Here is a 15457-nt window from a genome sequence, read left to right as displayed (position 1 = left end):
ATCACTTTAATAACTTAATATCACTAGATTCTATTCTTGGAATAGATATAGTAATAACTCGATGGGTTTTTCCATGAATTAGACTGCATGCACCAAAGCCTTGGGACGTTAATCGTTGTGAATCCCAATTCCTCCAAGCTGCGAATCTGATGATCAAAGGTACCAGCCTGGCTGGTGCCAGCAGCGTCCCACCAATAAGCTCTTTGGATATTCGTGTGGAACAAGGCATGCGGGACCCACTAAATCTTTGTCTTTTTCCTTTCCTCAAACTTCTTGAGTAAGGGAGTTACAGTAACTTACTATTGTGTTTGTTGTTTGTGATCATATTCAGGGGATGTCTCTCTTTTCAGATGAAGACATCTGAACCAGCTTCACTTTTCTTTCTCGTTTCTTTCGATCATCGTCCCGTTTGTCTCTTGAACTCATCTAATTTCTTTCGTTTGTTCTCGTTATCTGATAAGATGACAAGCATCAATAGCAACAGCGACATAGTGGGGAACAGATTCCACCCAACTGACAAAGAACTGGTAGATCATTATCTATGGAACAAAATTCTCGACCGTGATTCTCTCGTCCAAGCTGTAAAAGAGGTCGATGGTCTTCTCAACAAAGATCCCTGGGAACTACCCGGTAAGAATTCTAGCTTTATTTTTTTTACATATATACCAGTTTGTGACTTTAAAAATACTACTGTATTTATTAAGCCTGGGTTATATTTTTGAAGGTTTTTCTAAAATAAACTCAACTGATCAATTGTGGTATTTCTTTTCCCGACGACGAGACAACAAACGGGTCAAGAGGACAACGGATAAAGGGTTCTGGAAAGTAACGGGAAAGGCTCGGAAAGTAAAGGGGAAGAGAGGGAGTGCTGTAAAGAAAACTTTGGTTTTCTATGAGGGGCGTGCCCCTAATGCAAAATGGACGCCATGGGTCATACACGAGTATACTTTAACCTCTACTGTTCTTGATAACAAAGTATGTTCTTTTGTTTATCTTAGTTTTAGAATTCTGTCATCTGTCTTAGCTTTAGCTTGCTTATGTTTGTTCGTTATTGGCGACTGATATTGAATTCAAAGTTTATCTCCTTGCTTAGTAACTTTCTTGGTATTTAACGGGGAAACTAACTCTATAGGGTCATGATTGTTGTAGGAGTAAGTCTTGATAAGCTAATTGATTGTTCCCAAATTTGAAAAACTGGTGTCTATCTTATCTTATTAGAATTTCTTTAGTAATTTTCATTAGTTGGTTGGTAACGTGGTCCAATTGAAGTGCAAACTTGTTATAAACCAACAAGTTGATCAGTGATCACTGCTCTTAAGTCATTTACAGTGGTTATTGAGGTGATTGGAGGAAAATGGTAAATCCAAAGAGTAAGTTTGATGTGTAAGCTCTGTTCAGGTTTTGTTATATATATTTCTGAAATTTAGAATTTAAGGCTGAAATTGAATTTCTCTTCCACCCGTGCAGAAGGGCATTTTTCTCTGTAAATTGAAGAATAAAGAAGATGAAAATGCTGACACTTCAAGTGGTGAAAGTTGTCAGCCAAGTCTGGCTGCATATGATGAGATTCCTGAAGTAAGATGCCTTGTACAAAGTTCTCAAGTCAATTCCTTGGACTGATAGAAATATACATAACTATTTTTGTTTCTTTGTGATTCAGAACTCAGCCGTGTTTAACCCTGATGAGATGCTTGACACATTGGAAGAACCAGATGGGAGGGATGAGCCTGAGAACAACTCTCTTGCAAAGCATGAGGATCAGGTGCCCTCTTGTGAGGAGTTCACTCATTTGTACTTTCCTGATGCCAATGATGGAGTTCAACACCTGTCTAACTCCGACGAACAGAATGATGAGTCCTGGATTGGATATTTAGTCGACAATCACGAACTCTATCCTGATGAAAGGAGCAATGAACAAGTTGTTGAAAACGAGGGCTGCAATTTGCCGCTAGTTGATACGACTATGATCTACCCCGCAGAGTCCTCTGGAAAAGGATCACGCTTTGATGATGGTGTACTGTTTGGGGCCATTGAAAGTGAAAGTGAAGAATGTCAAGCAACGGTAAAAAAGTACCCTTAGGGTGTATTTGGTGCATAATGTTATGATAAAATAGAATAAAACAATATTATGATTAGCATTAGATTAAATAGTGTTATGTTATCTTGTGTTTGATGTATGCAATTATTAGAATAAAATAATTTATTTATTATTCAAAATTATCTTTTTTCAAAGTTTATACAATTTAAATTATTGATATAATTTTTAAGGATATAATAGGATATATAAGTTGAATCCTATGGATTAAAAATATTTTTATTCATTTTGAGAGGATTGAATCATGTTATATTAAGATGATGATTAATCATTTTTATAATCCTATCTCTTTCTTTAAGTACACACTAAATATAATATAAAATGATTATCATCTATGGTACCAATAATATTATGCATCAAATATGACCTTAAGAGTATTATGATAAGTTGAAAAGTAACACCATTAGAATATTATACTACGCAAGCAAGATGGGTAGTCCATCTTCTTGTTATGTTGGTTTGGTGATATTGTTCTATGGAAAAAAAATTTTTTTGGTTGCCCAGCCTAAGGATGAAATAGCATGCCTATTTCACAAATGAAATGTTAAGCTGGTTCCAAAAAATGAATACGAAAGTGAGTAGTACAATCTCACACTATTTTTGGTGGAAAAAATAATGAAGGGATGGAAAGAAACGGAATGAAAGAGAATCAATTCTCTTTTGCTTGTATCTTTTTTTCCTTTTACATAGAAACTTGGTGTTAGTGAGAATGATTTACATCCCAAATTCTTATAATTCTCCTATCATATATTATTTTGTGGATTAACCTATGTTTTTTAGCTCCAATATAGGTCTCATTAATTTCACTAGGGTCCTGGAAAATGCTTTGCAGCAAATGGTCATGCTTTGCTGCAGTCTTGGCCCCCTTTAACCTTTCAGAAGCACTAAATTGCTTTGTACTTTCTCTTTTAGGATGTTTAATTAATTGTCTGTTTCTTCATCCATTGCAACAGTATCAGCAGGTAGTAAGTGCTCTAAGCATGCTTGATGAACGTGCTGGTTCAAAGAAATTTCAAGCAATGACAATGGTTAATGCAACAAATGTGACTTTTAACTGTTGTAGAGCATGATCCCTATGGGAGGGAAAGGATGTTATCTGCCCCTAATGAATCCGGGGAAATGGACGGCCCTTCCGTTGATTCAGCTGTTGATCTGCATTTTCTTGTTCGTGTTGCATTAGCAGAAAGTCTAGATTATTCTTTTGCCACAATATTCCACAATCCTCACTATCAAAAAGATAGATCTCAAAATTTAATTGAGCAAGAAGATGATCCAAAAAGCATCACTAAGAAGGGAAAGTTTTATGGAAAAATAGTCTCCCAAGACAGGGTAAGGGAATCAACCTGCATCAATTGGAACCCTGACAATTCACCTACATAAAGGAAAGATGTTCTCATAATGAAATTGCTCAGGTTTATGTCATTTGCTTTTAACAAACCAGCTTGACTCCTTTCGCAGGCTATAGATGTAAAACAGCTGTCAATCCGCCTCAAAAGGAAAATGCTGTTACGGAATCTAACAGAAAGTGGAAAACAGCAGAAAAAAACAATGGAAATAAGAGCTAGCAGATGCATTTGAATGAGTCAGCTGACAGCGATAAAAAAAGGTTTCTCCATATGAGTAGATAAACCTTCATTAAACCATAAATCTAGTCAATCGTCAATATGTTTTGTCAATGCTCTTGTAGGCATGGTATGGTTTATACCAGTCATTTATGAATTGATTTCCGTAGCAATTGGTCCTAGGAGTTGTTGATAAAGAAAGAAAAAAATAGCCCTAAGCTGTTATGCCACCCGATGTCTATAATTTTATCATGACAAATCCCTATCTGATTCCCTCAAATAAAACCTGTGTCACTTGGGCAAATCCATTTCACATGTAGCTGATAAGCCTACCTTCTTCATGAACCAGTACTTTGAGTCGAGACGTCTTAACTCTTAATGGTGAAGCTATATATAATATCTTCATAATTTGTATTTGCTGCTCTTAGTTGGTATCTTTGTATTTTTCCTGTACCCTGCCCGTGCAATTAATGCAAGGATAGCAGATTTCAGTCTCAAAATTTGTCACGCGTGTTTTCAAACTAGAAATAAATAAGTTCATGATGTGGCTGCGGGTTTTCTTGGCTGTTGCTATAACTTGACTCTTTTTCCTGGTGACTTCACTCTCGAAGCTGTGTGAAGATTTGGTTCTTGCGTCCGAACTTGATGGTTGAAGCTTTTTGAGAAATACTATTTTCTTATTCATGCCACTTTTCTTCTTGTATTTTAGAATTAAGGTTTTGTTTGGTTAGTTGAAAAGAAATATAAAAAGATGAAAATTGGAAGAGAAGAAAAGTGGAAAGATGGATATCATTTTTTTTTTTTGTTGGTGCGTTTGGTTGGAAAAATTATAAAAAAAAAAATGAAGAAAATGTAATTTTCTTTTCATTTATTGTATGGTAGAGTTGAAAAATAAAATAAAAGAAAGGAAAAATTACATGATTTTACTATTATAATCTTTTGTTCGTTAAGATGAAAAAAAAAATCTAAATATAATTGATAATTTGGTAAATATATAATGCATGTTCACACCTCTCTTATTTTTTTTCTTTCTTTTATTTTTAATTTGGAGTAATTTGTTTTTGTTAATGAATGTGAAAAGTGACAATCTTTTTTCTTTTTTTTTCCTACCAAACACAGTCAAAATTCATTTATCTTTTACTTTTCCATCCATTCTTTTCTATCCTTTTACTTTTCAACCGTACCAAGCACAGTAAGAGTGAAAATTAATTTTATCTGTTACAGGAATTCAACTCAATAATCAATAATTCATAACTCTGTAATATCTGAAGATTGAATGCAGGTAGGTCACCTCACTAGTTGTTGTATTTTCGAACATCAAAGCATTCCAGTTAGCATTTGGATGCAATGCTCTTTAGTTTATCATTCATCTTACGCACAGCGCCAGAACTTCACCCTCATGTTTACAGATTCTCCGAGACTGTGCATTCCCTGGACTCTTTAACCCTTGTTTCTTTCGTTCTTAGAGACACGTAGGTCAAGCTTAATTTCAAATTTAATAACTGATGCAAGTGAAATAAGAATCAAACTAAACAGAACTCGAAATGGCTGGAAAATACATTGATATCACTATTCACTTTGTTAAAATTCAAAAGTTATGAGAGGGATTAAGAGTTAGAACCTCAGCTAAAATGCCCTTCTCTTACTACAACCATAGCATGAAGTCACGATCTTGCCCTTATGCTTATTAACAAAAGGATGCTTGTCATGGAACATTCTAGACCTCCAAATAAAAATAGTTTCAAAGGTTTGGTTTCCTACATTCTAATCATGATCCTAACGAAGATTCTAGAATCGAAATGAAACTCATTTCCAAAGGTTTGATGTAGTATAATTTCGTAATAGATAGTGGGGAACATAACTTACATAAAGAAAGGCCAGAGGGTGACTGATTGAAAACAGTGAAAAAAGAAGAATCGAGATGGCAGGGATGGTGGTGTTGGCTAGAACATGACAAGCAATTTCCTAAAGCAATCCCAAGTAAATCAAATACCAGAGTATGAGTCCAAAGATTGACTGTTTAATGATAAATGTCTCAAATACTCTTTACTATTAGTCCTTTTGTTCCTTATGGTCATATGCTCATTCCTTGAATATGTCATGCATGCATAAAGAATTTGCCACATAATTAATAGTACAGCAGATTTCTAAGCTTCAAATATCACTTTTGCTGAGCTCTCTTTTTAACTTTAAACAGGTTAAGGATTGGAAATTGGAAATCAGACACGGTCTAGTGGGGTCAAGATGCAATCTTTTTCCACAAGTATACTTGAAGGTAAAGTAGTATTCTTAGTATCTTACTGGTTAGCTCTTCGACTGTACTTCTGCTATTGCTAGCAGACTGTTCTATTTAATCCTGCTGTCCCTCCTCTTCATGCAGTGGGCAGCAGTGTATTTCCATCAAATATCAAATTCTGGCTCTCAATTTTGTTTCTCCTGTTTCTTCTTCTAGGTGGCTATTTCGGAAATCTGGATGCAATGAACTACATGAAGGGATTCAGATTCCATCCAACAGATGAAGAAGCCATGGAACTTCTATGGGACAAAATAGAACACGACAGTGATTCGATTGTCCAAGTTGGTGATTCCTCGGTTCGAGTCATAACCCAATTAAAAGACATCTGCGAGTTCGAACCTTGGGAATTGCCTGGTAAAGCACTTGTTGCATGTTGTTGCAGTTTCAGATGCCCACTTGTAATTTTTTTTTTCTTTTTTCTCTCTTCGTTTTTGCGTCTTGCAGGGCGGTCGGAGTTAGGGTCAGGTGACAATGTTTGGTATTTCTTCAGCTCACCAAGATACAAGTACCGCAATAGTAAACGAAAAAACAGGGTTACCAAGAGAGGATACTGGAAACCAACGGGGAAACCTCATGAGACAGTTATAACATACGATGGAAAGGAGATCATCGGAAGCAGGCATACTTTGGTATTCTACCAAGGTCGTGTCAGTGATAAAAAGAAAAATGAAAATAGAACCCCCTGGGTCATGCATGAGTTAACTCTTAGTCTCCCTAACCAAGTATGTTCTATAAGCTATCTGCCAAGCCATGAATCAGATTACTTCTTTTTTACTCTTTTATCTATTTTTTTGGTCTCTTTTGTCACAGCAAATTAATCGGCAGTGATATTTGTTTGTATGCTGCATTAATGATGCAGCACCATGGTTTTCAAGGAGTTTTTTGTTGGAATTTTTCTTAAATTACTTGGCATGGCGACCCTGTTCGTTTGTTTTTGAAAGTTGATTATTAAACTGTTCATTTTTTTTTTATAAATTAATTATAAATGTGATGAAGAAACGTAGATAAATGCAGTTGATGTAATTCTGTTTTATTTGGTGAAAGTTTGCCAACATACACTATTGTGTTGTTTTTCTTTTACCTGTATTATTACTACGATAATGTCAAAATTTTTCGTGGGTGTCACACTATTTTTTTTTCATTTAATTTTGTGTAGAAAAGTTTAGCTCTATGTAAACTGAAGAAAAAATATGGGAAGGTAGATGTTTCAAGAGGTGACGAAGGCCAATCAAGTCACCCTTTGCCTTCTAGCTTAGAAAACCACTGTACAAACAACGCAATTCCAAAGGTTAGAAGCCTTAATTTCTCTATGTTAACAATGATGAACATATAAAAAATTATGGCTTATTTGTGTATGATTCAGGACCAGTTAAACTCTAATGGGGTATTAACAGAGTCGGAAGCATTTACTGAATATAGTGGAATTCAGTCTCAATCTACCACCAATGAACAGGATGATGATGAATTTGTTGGTTCACTTCTTATTGATAATGATGAAATCTACAGCAAACACCCTTACGTTGTTGATGAGAATGAAGGCAATAAGCTATCCTCTACCTATAACTTCCAAATACATGTTGCTGATAATGATATTCCAAAAGTAAGCTAGGAGGAATTTTTTTTTCTAATCATTTATCCATGTGGATGATGATAATCGCATCTAAAACCAATTTTTATTTGTCTATGATTCAGCACCAGGAAGGCTTTTGTGAGCTAATAAACCAAAAGCCAAAAGCACCTAATGAGTGTGTTGGGACCCTAGATGAAGTTAGGACCAGTGAATATGATAATTCCTCGTGGAGTTCGATTCTCACTGCCAATGATCAGACCTACTCAAAAGAAGGAAGCAGATTATTTGCTGAGATCGAGGGCTCTAGCTTGGCTTTAGAAAATCACATGAAAGTGGATTCCATTCCAATGGTAAGCCTCTTCGAGAAACTTTTCAGTTAAATTATTCATGCACGTGACGATGAATAGATCAATAACTAATCTGTCTTTATTTATGATTCAGGAATGTCCAGAGTTTGATGAGCTTTTACGGAAAGGGATATTCGTGGCTGAATTAGTAGAACCCCTGCCAGAAGCACCTAAAAACTCTGATGGGGATCAAAATCATCAGTTTAGCACCAATGAACAGGATGATGAGTTTTGGAATTCAATTTTGTTCCCAACTGATGAAGTTGAGGCTTACCCTGAAGTCCTACGAAGCAAACAACAGAACTTAGCAGATAAGAATGATGGCTTCAACTTCTCCATGAGCATAGAAGAGTCACCGAATGATTCATTTCGAATGGGGTCAACTAGGAAAAGGCCACGCATAGAATCTGAGGGGTTAACCAGTAAGGAAGATATTGAAGCGGCTCCAGCTCTGGAAAAGAAATACTGTTTTAATACAGAACAAGCACAAGCTGATTCTTATAATAAAGGAGCCTTGGAATACGATGGAAATGTTACATACAATTAACAGGAGAATTGGAGAGAGATCAAAGAAAGCTTAGTGCTGAAGTCAATCAGTGTATGTAAATGAGAATATGGATTTACCTATTTTATATAAAAGTGTGGGCATGAAAACAGATGGAGTAATATTGTTGTGAGCTTGCTATACCAAGGATCTTTGATTTTTAGGTCCAAGTAATGGTGAAAGAGTATCAATCTCTAGACCAGGAATTTGAGCACTCGATGTTTACATCCACACATCCACCAAGCACCAATAAAGCTAGATAATGAAAGAATACAAGATTAGAGGAAAAAGGAAGAACCAAAAAAACTATTTTTAGTTTGAATAGAGTACGGACATTCAAAACAAAAATGACAGAATATCTTAATGATCTTAACTAAAAAACCTGTGTTGTACAAAATTTTACAGCATGCGCAATCAAGCAGGCCCCTACACATCGATTCACAGTGGACTCCGTTATCACTAGTTCATAAAGAAACAGTTTATCAGTTCCTGACAACAGAGCTGAAGTACACAATTCAACTATTTTTTATGTGTCCACATTGTTAAAGTTTAAGCAGAAAATTAACTAATTCGGGAAAACATTTGAGATCTTACATATCAAAGTGCCAAAAAAAATCATATCAATTAAACACAAACAGGAATTTTTGCATGGATGGAATCCTCAATCTCATTCCTCCCCCCCTCTCTCCCACTTGGGTGAGTTTCTAACCAAGTTCCACCAAGGCATTTTCATTTGCCCCTACTAACCTTGATTATTAAAAAACCATCACATTCAAAAGCAAGCAGAAATCATAATTTACAACATTTCAAGGCTCATGCAGTTGGCATACAGTAGTAGGGAAACAACAATCATAGCTATAAAGACTGCATAAGCACAAATGTCAATTATTTGTCATGTGGAAAACTGTAAAGTATTGATTATCTGACCTTTTAATGCCACTGTATTAGATGATAAAACAAATAAATCAATGATGTAAATCACTGAAGGTGGAAATTCCCAGACCTGTAAAATGTAAAACTGGAGTCAGATGGATGATCTTTGATTACAAGTATATAGATAGAGGTGAAAAGATCAAGGGAAAATGAAGAAGCCAGCAATATGTTTCTACAAATAAGATCTTTGTCTAGTCAACAGGCCAAGAAGCATATAGAAAGCAAACCATCGTGGCAGCGAGAAAAATCTTGAAGTAACTTGAAATTAGAACAGCAAGCAACAGATCTCTGAACCTGTAAAGTTTAGAAACAATAGGTTCATTATTTGCTATGATAAACAGAGAAATATACCAGACAAAAAATCCATAAATAGCTAATCCAGTAATACTATAATTAGTTTTTAACAAATCCTTATTTTTCTAATGCCTCATCAACTTTTTCACACCACCTAAAAGATCACATACAACTACATTGTAGACAAATGTCTCTAATCTTTTCACTAGTGCTACCTCTAAGTTCTCAATTCGGAAATTTCCATAATTGAAAATTTTTTCAAGCTATCCCCTATCCTCCCCTCTCCTTTCCACAACTTCTTTTTCTATTGCCATCTTGCAGACCTTACCCTCATCAATTCTTTTACACTCATATTTCATGGGCATGTCTCCTGCCTACCCTACCAATAAATACTAAAATGAGTACCTATCAGTAACCCTATAACCAACAATTAAATAAACCACATTATCAAAGTTCACTGGCAGAGATACCTCTAACGTAAGTAGCATACTAAGAAAAATGCAAACACAAACCTAGAGAATCGAGCTGATGTCTTCAGCACGTTCCTGATTGCAAGAAGAAAAGAACATAGAAACAAAAAGTTTCCAAGAATTACATCCACCAACATCTATAATTGGCATTAGCAAAGATGTTCAGAAACTATATACAAACCAAACACATCAGAAATCTAGAATCTGAAATTTACCCACACGTGCATAAGATAAACAAACCTTTCGATATATCCAAAAAAATGAAAAAATGCTCATGGACATGCCCCATTCTTCCTCAGGTCTTTTGACAAACAAACTTCTGTCTTAGATGGTTAAGGCACCCAATTTATTATACAGAATTCGAAGAATTATTGAACAGTGTTAAATTTAGTTAAACGATATCTATTAAGCAAAATTTTCTCCAATATGGATACAAGCATCCATAACAAGAAAACCAAATAATGACTTCCACAATAGACCCTGCAAAGTTTCAAAATACCCAATTCATCGTAAGAGCCAGCATTTAACCATGACTATCAATAATTAAATAAAGACCAAATATTCTGCTTTAGTAACTAATCAAATAGCCAAAAGAATGTAAACTGAGTAGCAGTCTAAAACGAAACAATTCAATTGTACCTGAAAATGGACACTTTGTTGGCTGAGCACATTGTAAATTAGATGCCTGTATGCTTTCGGCTTGTGCAAGATTAAATCAATCAAAACAATCTACACCAATTTTTTTTTAAAAAAATCATTACCCAAATTTTTTTAAAGTAATAACTAACAAAAAAATAGAGTATTTGAGAATAAATGCCAAAATATTTTCTCTTGAGCTATTACCATGAGCTCACATTCAATATACTCATCAGCAACTGCTTTACAATTCTCCTGTAAAAAAAAATCAATAAGTTAATAAGAAATTGGAAAAAAATGTGATTTTTACAAATAAAAAACAAAAGTAAAGCTTACGCATTTCATCAATCGAATGTTTCCCGGAGAGTATTGAACGAATAGGCTTTTGACCAGAAACCCGCACTGGACACACCGGTATTCCATTAACCAGAACAAGAAAGAAAGCTAAACTTTTTTTTTATGGGTGTTTTCGCTACAATAGACTTGACGGTGAAAAGGCTGGATTTCAACTGCAAATTTGCAGAGGCGAATACGAATCAGAGAGATGGGAACTGAAATTTGTTCCGTTTGGGAATAATCGGTTTGAACAGACTCCTTATCTGACCCATTATTTTGTTTGGGTCATGAATTTATCTAGGAAAAGCCCAATGATTTGGGCCATGCTTACATTCGTCATGGCTATCTAGTTTTTGTGGCCGAACAATGGGCTATCCATTTTACTTGCAAACAAATTCTCAAACCCGTCGTAGGGTTTTTTATATTTTAGGGTTAGATTTTCCATGAAATTTTATGGTCGAAATAAAACGTCAAAATCACTTTCATTTTTCAAACTTATTGAGCTTTTTATTTCCTCCACTTCCATTTTTCAAACATATGCTACGAAGAATAATGTTTTGGATCTGACCCATTATGTTTTTTCCCCCATTTTTCTATTCATTGTCGAAAGATCTGATCAATAGTAAAAAATTACACTTTTTAATGCACAAGAGGAAGGTACTAACAGTCTTTTTTGAATTTTAAGAATGGATGAAACTGAGTTTTTCTAAAGTGTGACATAACGATTTCATTTAACAAATTGAACATATATATTACCGGCTAAAAGTATACATTGAACTCTGTGATATTTCCTCTATCCAGAACAGGCAGATTTCTCTTTAAATGAACAAGCTTATATATAGTAGGTTACACATCTTACAGATATGTATAGAGCAATGGAACTGGAATAGCCTCTAGATTAAAAATTAAAACTAGTAGTAGTAGTAGTACTATTCTTTTTCTAAATACCCATTTAGTGGGTGTAAAATTAAGGGAGGCTAGCTAGAAGAGATGAGACATCAAATTAGCTCTTGAGAATCCCATCAAACTCACTCACTTTCTCCAACTCATATTTGTTTTCTTCTTCTAATTAATGAGAAATCAAGGTAGATATTATTATCAAACTTAGATATGTCATTTAATGCACATAAACAACAATTTTTAGCCTATATGGTCCCATATATTCAAGTTCAACACCCAAAAGAGAGTTTGGTCGACATTTCAGGCCTCCTGCAACAACCTCAAAATAAAGTGGATAAAAAAGGTTTAAGCTTCCGAAAAGAAAAGAAAATAGGAGGAAAAACTTAGCAGTGAAATCAGAAATGAAAGAAGCCACCGATTTTTTTTTTCTTTTTTTTTCCCATGGCTCTGATATTCTTTCTCTTCATCATCTTCGCTCCTCGCACATGTGGTTTCTTTCTTATCATCAATTATTATGCCTATCAAAACCTAACCTATTTGTAACTCTCTTTATAGGGCGTGGGGAACTTCAATTTCAATGACTTTTTTTTTCTTTCTTTCCTTTTGAGCGTCGCTTGCTAGGAATCTTGTGATTGAAATTATAATGAATCTTTTTAACAATAATTCCACCCATCTTGCTGTCATATTTATTATTAAAATTAAATATAATAACAGTACCCTATGCTTTAACCTTTATATATAAAATCTTTCCAACAACTGTGGCTTTAATCTTCATTAGTACTAGACTATACTTTACCCCAACTTTCCCTTGTTACTAAAGCATCATGGAAACATGAAAGAGACATTGTATATGTTAGGAACAAAATGGGTATCCGTAAATTGATTTGCTTTGTTTCTGAAATATTATTATTGGTCTCCTTGATGCTTATCTATAACTTTTTTCACTTCATATTTGTTTATCTTTCCTTTTTGAGCTTCTTTACCCCTCTCTCTCTCTTGGCCAAGAATAACTCTTATATGGCTTAGAAGTTATAAAAAAATTGCCGTTAAAAACTAGTTATATCTGATTTCCTATCTAACAGACTGAAATTTGCTTTTTTTAGATTTAGAAGGAATGAAAATGGAATCTTCAAAGTTCAAACACAGAATGAAGGGATGGAAATATTGAAATTTGTTTCTGTTAAACTCTTTTTATGTTAACTTATAATCTATATCAGGCAAGTCCTGATGTAATGCAACTGTTTTATAAATATCTAATTAGCCATCAGCTTAGAGAAATTGAGGCTCTTTCGGTCAAGCAAACATCTCCAACTTCTATTCTTTTGCTTGATGTAGTGCAGCTGTGTCTCAACTCTCGTGTACAGATGTATATATAGTTTGAGACTGCTGCGATGTTAGGAAGAGTGGATGAGTTTACAAAACAATACTATTTTAAGTTCATTAATATTTGGTTAACTTTGCCTAATCAAATGGAAGCAATTTGTTTGCTTTCTATGTTAATTTAATCTAAACTGATGGCTATATGATTGTTAGAAAAATAGACATGTATCTATATGTGTTTGCATGTGCATAGATCCTAAATACTGCCACCTTTAATATATATATATATATATATATATATGTGCATGGTATTTTACATCTTTTCTTCAATATCTCGAACTAATGAAACAATAACTATAAACAAATTAACTATATTAGAACACTGCAGGCTTTAATTTCCTTTAAATGAAATTTTATATCAATGTTCGTATGTTGAATGGCAGTTGTACCATTCAGTTACTATGAAAAACAGTACATTATAGTAGTATTTATTTTAATAAAATATTGCACTGCATGACCACACACAAAAATGGATGATCACAATTATATATATATATATATATATATATATATATATATATATACACTCCATATTTTATCATTGCGCAATTCAGAAATTTATGCTTCCATAAGTAGAAAACCATATGCAACAATGAAAATGCAAAGAAAGTATATCATCAGAGTATTTTGTTTCTGTTATTTTTGGTTTCTTACATTTTAAATGATCATCGGCATATATAAATAAGCCAATCCAAAAGCTTTAATTTTTTCTCTCCTAGTTGTCTTACATCTAAGGAGTAGTATCAGATAAAATTTATATAAATTTCCAGCATTTTATATCTACACTGTCAACAAGGCCAATTTTATACAGCTTTCTTATTAGATGCAGATGTCCTAATCCCCAGATATGTAGAATTATGCAGTAACTAATTATGGCTAGCATGAATTGGCCAAAAAAAATTATGGCTAGTATGAGTCATGCATCTAAAAAACATCACATATACAGAAATTGGTCAAAATTATATCAAATGCCATGAAAGATATGCATTTGCTGCATAGATACTTCAAAAACCTGTAAAACTACCCATTAAGGCTAAGGCAAAATCGTACTTCTAATATAGCAGTGACCACCAGATATATATATATATATATATATTATATATGTAGTATCACGCACAGATATGCCCTTTACATAGCTAGAGAAAGCAATATATATATTTACATAAATATATTATATATACACATCAAAGTGGAAATGCATTTCTTTTATATTGACTGCATGACATAGATGACAGAAGGTGTTATATGTATTTATTGATGAACGCAATTCAACTAACCAGGAAGAGCAAGAGTGAATTCACTGGATTTTAATGCTTTACTACTATTTTAGTCAATTTCAAAGCAGTATCACTCAGTAAACTGAAGTGAAAATAATTGATTGGGAATGTTACAATAAATATTTTGAACCACCAATTACCAATTAGCATGCATACCAAGAAAATCAGATCTTCTTCAAGTGATAATAGTGTATTTGAATGCTTATAAATTGCTGATATAACCATCCTAAACGTGTTTATTAGTTGGATCAAACATCATTTTAACCCATTTCATGTCATTTGAGAAGCTATATTTGATGTCAAATTACTGCTATACGTTTATTAATTTTCCCTAGCATACTTGCACTACCTGATGTTGCACATCAGCGTCTTCTCGTCCCTCATTTCTGCGAAATCTAAATATTATAGCAAAAATGGAAATTTGACCAATAAGAACCTATGTAAATGGTGCGAATATTTGGTGCAAATGTATAAATTTAAAAAAAAAAAAATCCGAACCCTCTTTTGTACAAGAGACTTTGTTTTTGTGTTAGCAGTTCAGACAAGATCATGGCTGTAAAGAGAAGACACAAATTACCAAGAAGTAGTAAGGAAACTCTAACCGGTAACAAATGAAAAGTGATGATATATATGTAAGAAATTTTCAAATTAAAAATAAGAATACATATGATACCTTTTTACAGTGCTGCAACTTTTCTGTGCATGCATTACCTGCAAACCTGCAGCTTGATTAAATTTTATAAACAATATAGTTTTTATTGAAAAAATAATTATTAAGAAAAAAAGAACCTCTAAATTATACAAACGATAATCCTAC

General features: G+C 33.9%; 4 protein-coding genes across 11 annotated transcripts; 3 read left to right on the top strand and 1 right to left on the bottom strand.

The window, feature by feature from the left end:
* The first annotated feature begins 77 nt into the window (after positions 1-77).
* Positions 78-3234, top strand: LOC149512096 (uncharacterized). Of its 2 annotated transcripts, XM_089753140.1 has the most exons (6): positions 78-225; positions 332-630; positions 725-975; positions 1468-1575; positions 1661-2062; positions 3049-3234. In XM_089753140.1, exons 2-6 carry the CDS (start codon positions 351-353, stop codon positions 3163-3165), a joined length of 1158 nt encoding a protein of 385 aa, XP_089609266.1. In that variant the 5' UTR covers positions 78-225; positions 332-350; the 3' UTR covers positions 3166-3234. The 2 variants fall into 2 exon arrangements, with proteins under 2 accessions (XP_089609266.1, XP_089609265.1); XM_089753139.1 differs by lacking the exon at positions 78-225 and having other exon boundaries at positions 294-630.
* On the top strand, positions 3185-4659 carry LOC111313990 (uncharacterized). Its single transcript, XM_089753142.1, has 2 exons — positions 3185-3424; positions 3554-4659. Exons 1-2 carry the CDS (start codon positions 3185-3187, stop codon positions 3671-3673), a joined length of 360 nt encoding a protein of 119 aa, XP_089609268.1. The 3' UTR covers positions 3674-4659.
* Positions 3564-8628, top strand: LOC111313991 (NAC domain-containing protein 89-like). 6 transcript variants are annotated; one of them, XM_089753135.1, is made up of 9 exons: positions 3564-3701; positions 4882-4939; positions 5855-5932; positions 6110-6307; positions 6398-6675; positions 7110-7241; positions 7317-7553; positions 7646-7873; positions 7965-8628. In XM_089753135.1, the coding sequence occupies exons 3-9, from the start codon at positions 5902-5904 to the stop codon at positions 8415-8417; spliced, it is 1557 nt and encodes a 518-aa protein (XP_089609261.1). In that variant the 5' UTR covers positions 3564-3701; positions 4882-4939; positions 5855-5901; the 3' UTR covers positions 8418-8628. The 6 variants fall into 6 exon arrangements, with proteins under 6 accessions (XP_089609261.1, XP_089609257.1, XP_089609262.1 ...); XM_089753131.1 differs by having other exon boundaries at positions 6110-6675; positions 7965-8627; XM_089753132.1 differs by lacking the exon at positions 4882-4939 and having other exon boundaries at positions 3573-3701; positions 6110-6675; positions 7965-8627.
* Positions 7866-11397, bottom strand: LOC111313993 (protein ARV 1-like). 2 transcript variants are annotated; one of them, XR_016332851.1, is made up of 10 exons: positions 11084-11397; positions 10955-11002; positions 10751-10840; positions 10546-10591; positions 10352-10434; positions 10154-10248; positions 9342-9641; positions 8797-8873; positions 8495-8669; positions 7866-8321 (listed from the first exon to the last, which is right to left on the bottom strand). XR_016332851.1 is itself a non-coding variant. In XM_022914935.2 (9 exons), exons 1-9 carry the CDS (start codon positions 11168-11170, stop codon positions 8788-8790), a joined length of 678 nt encoding a protein of 225 aa, XP_022770670.2. In that variant the 5' UTR covers positions 11171-11386; the 3' UTR covers positions 8693-8787. The 2 variants fall into 2 exon arrangements, 1 of the variants encoding a protein (XP_022770670.2); XM_022914935.2 differs by lacking the exons at positions 7866-8321; positions 8495-8669 and having other exon boundaries at positions 8693-8873; positions 9342-9417; positions 9575-9641; positions 11084-11386.
* Positions 11398-15457: the final 4060 nt, after the last annotated feature.

This window comes from Durio zibethinus, chromosome 23 (assembly GCF_047325235.1).
Source record: "Durio zibethinus cultivar Kanyao isolate XHJ-2024 chromosome 23, ASM4732523v1, whole genome shotgun sequence".
Taxonomy (NCBI): Eukaryota; Viridiplantae; Streptophyta; class Magnoliopsida; order Malvales; family Malvaceae; genus Durio; species Durio zibethinus.
Note: the sequence above shows the minus strand (reverse complement) of the source record. Positions and strands in the feature narration are given on the sequence as shown.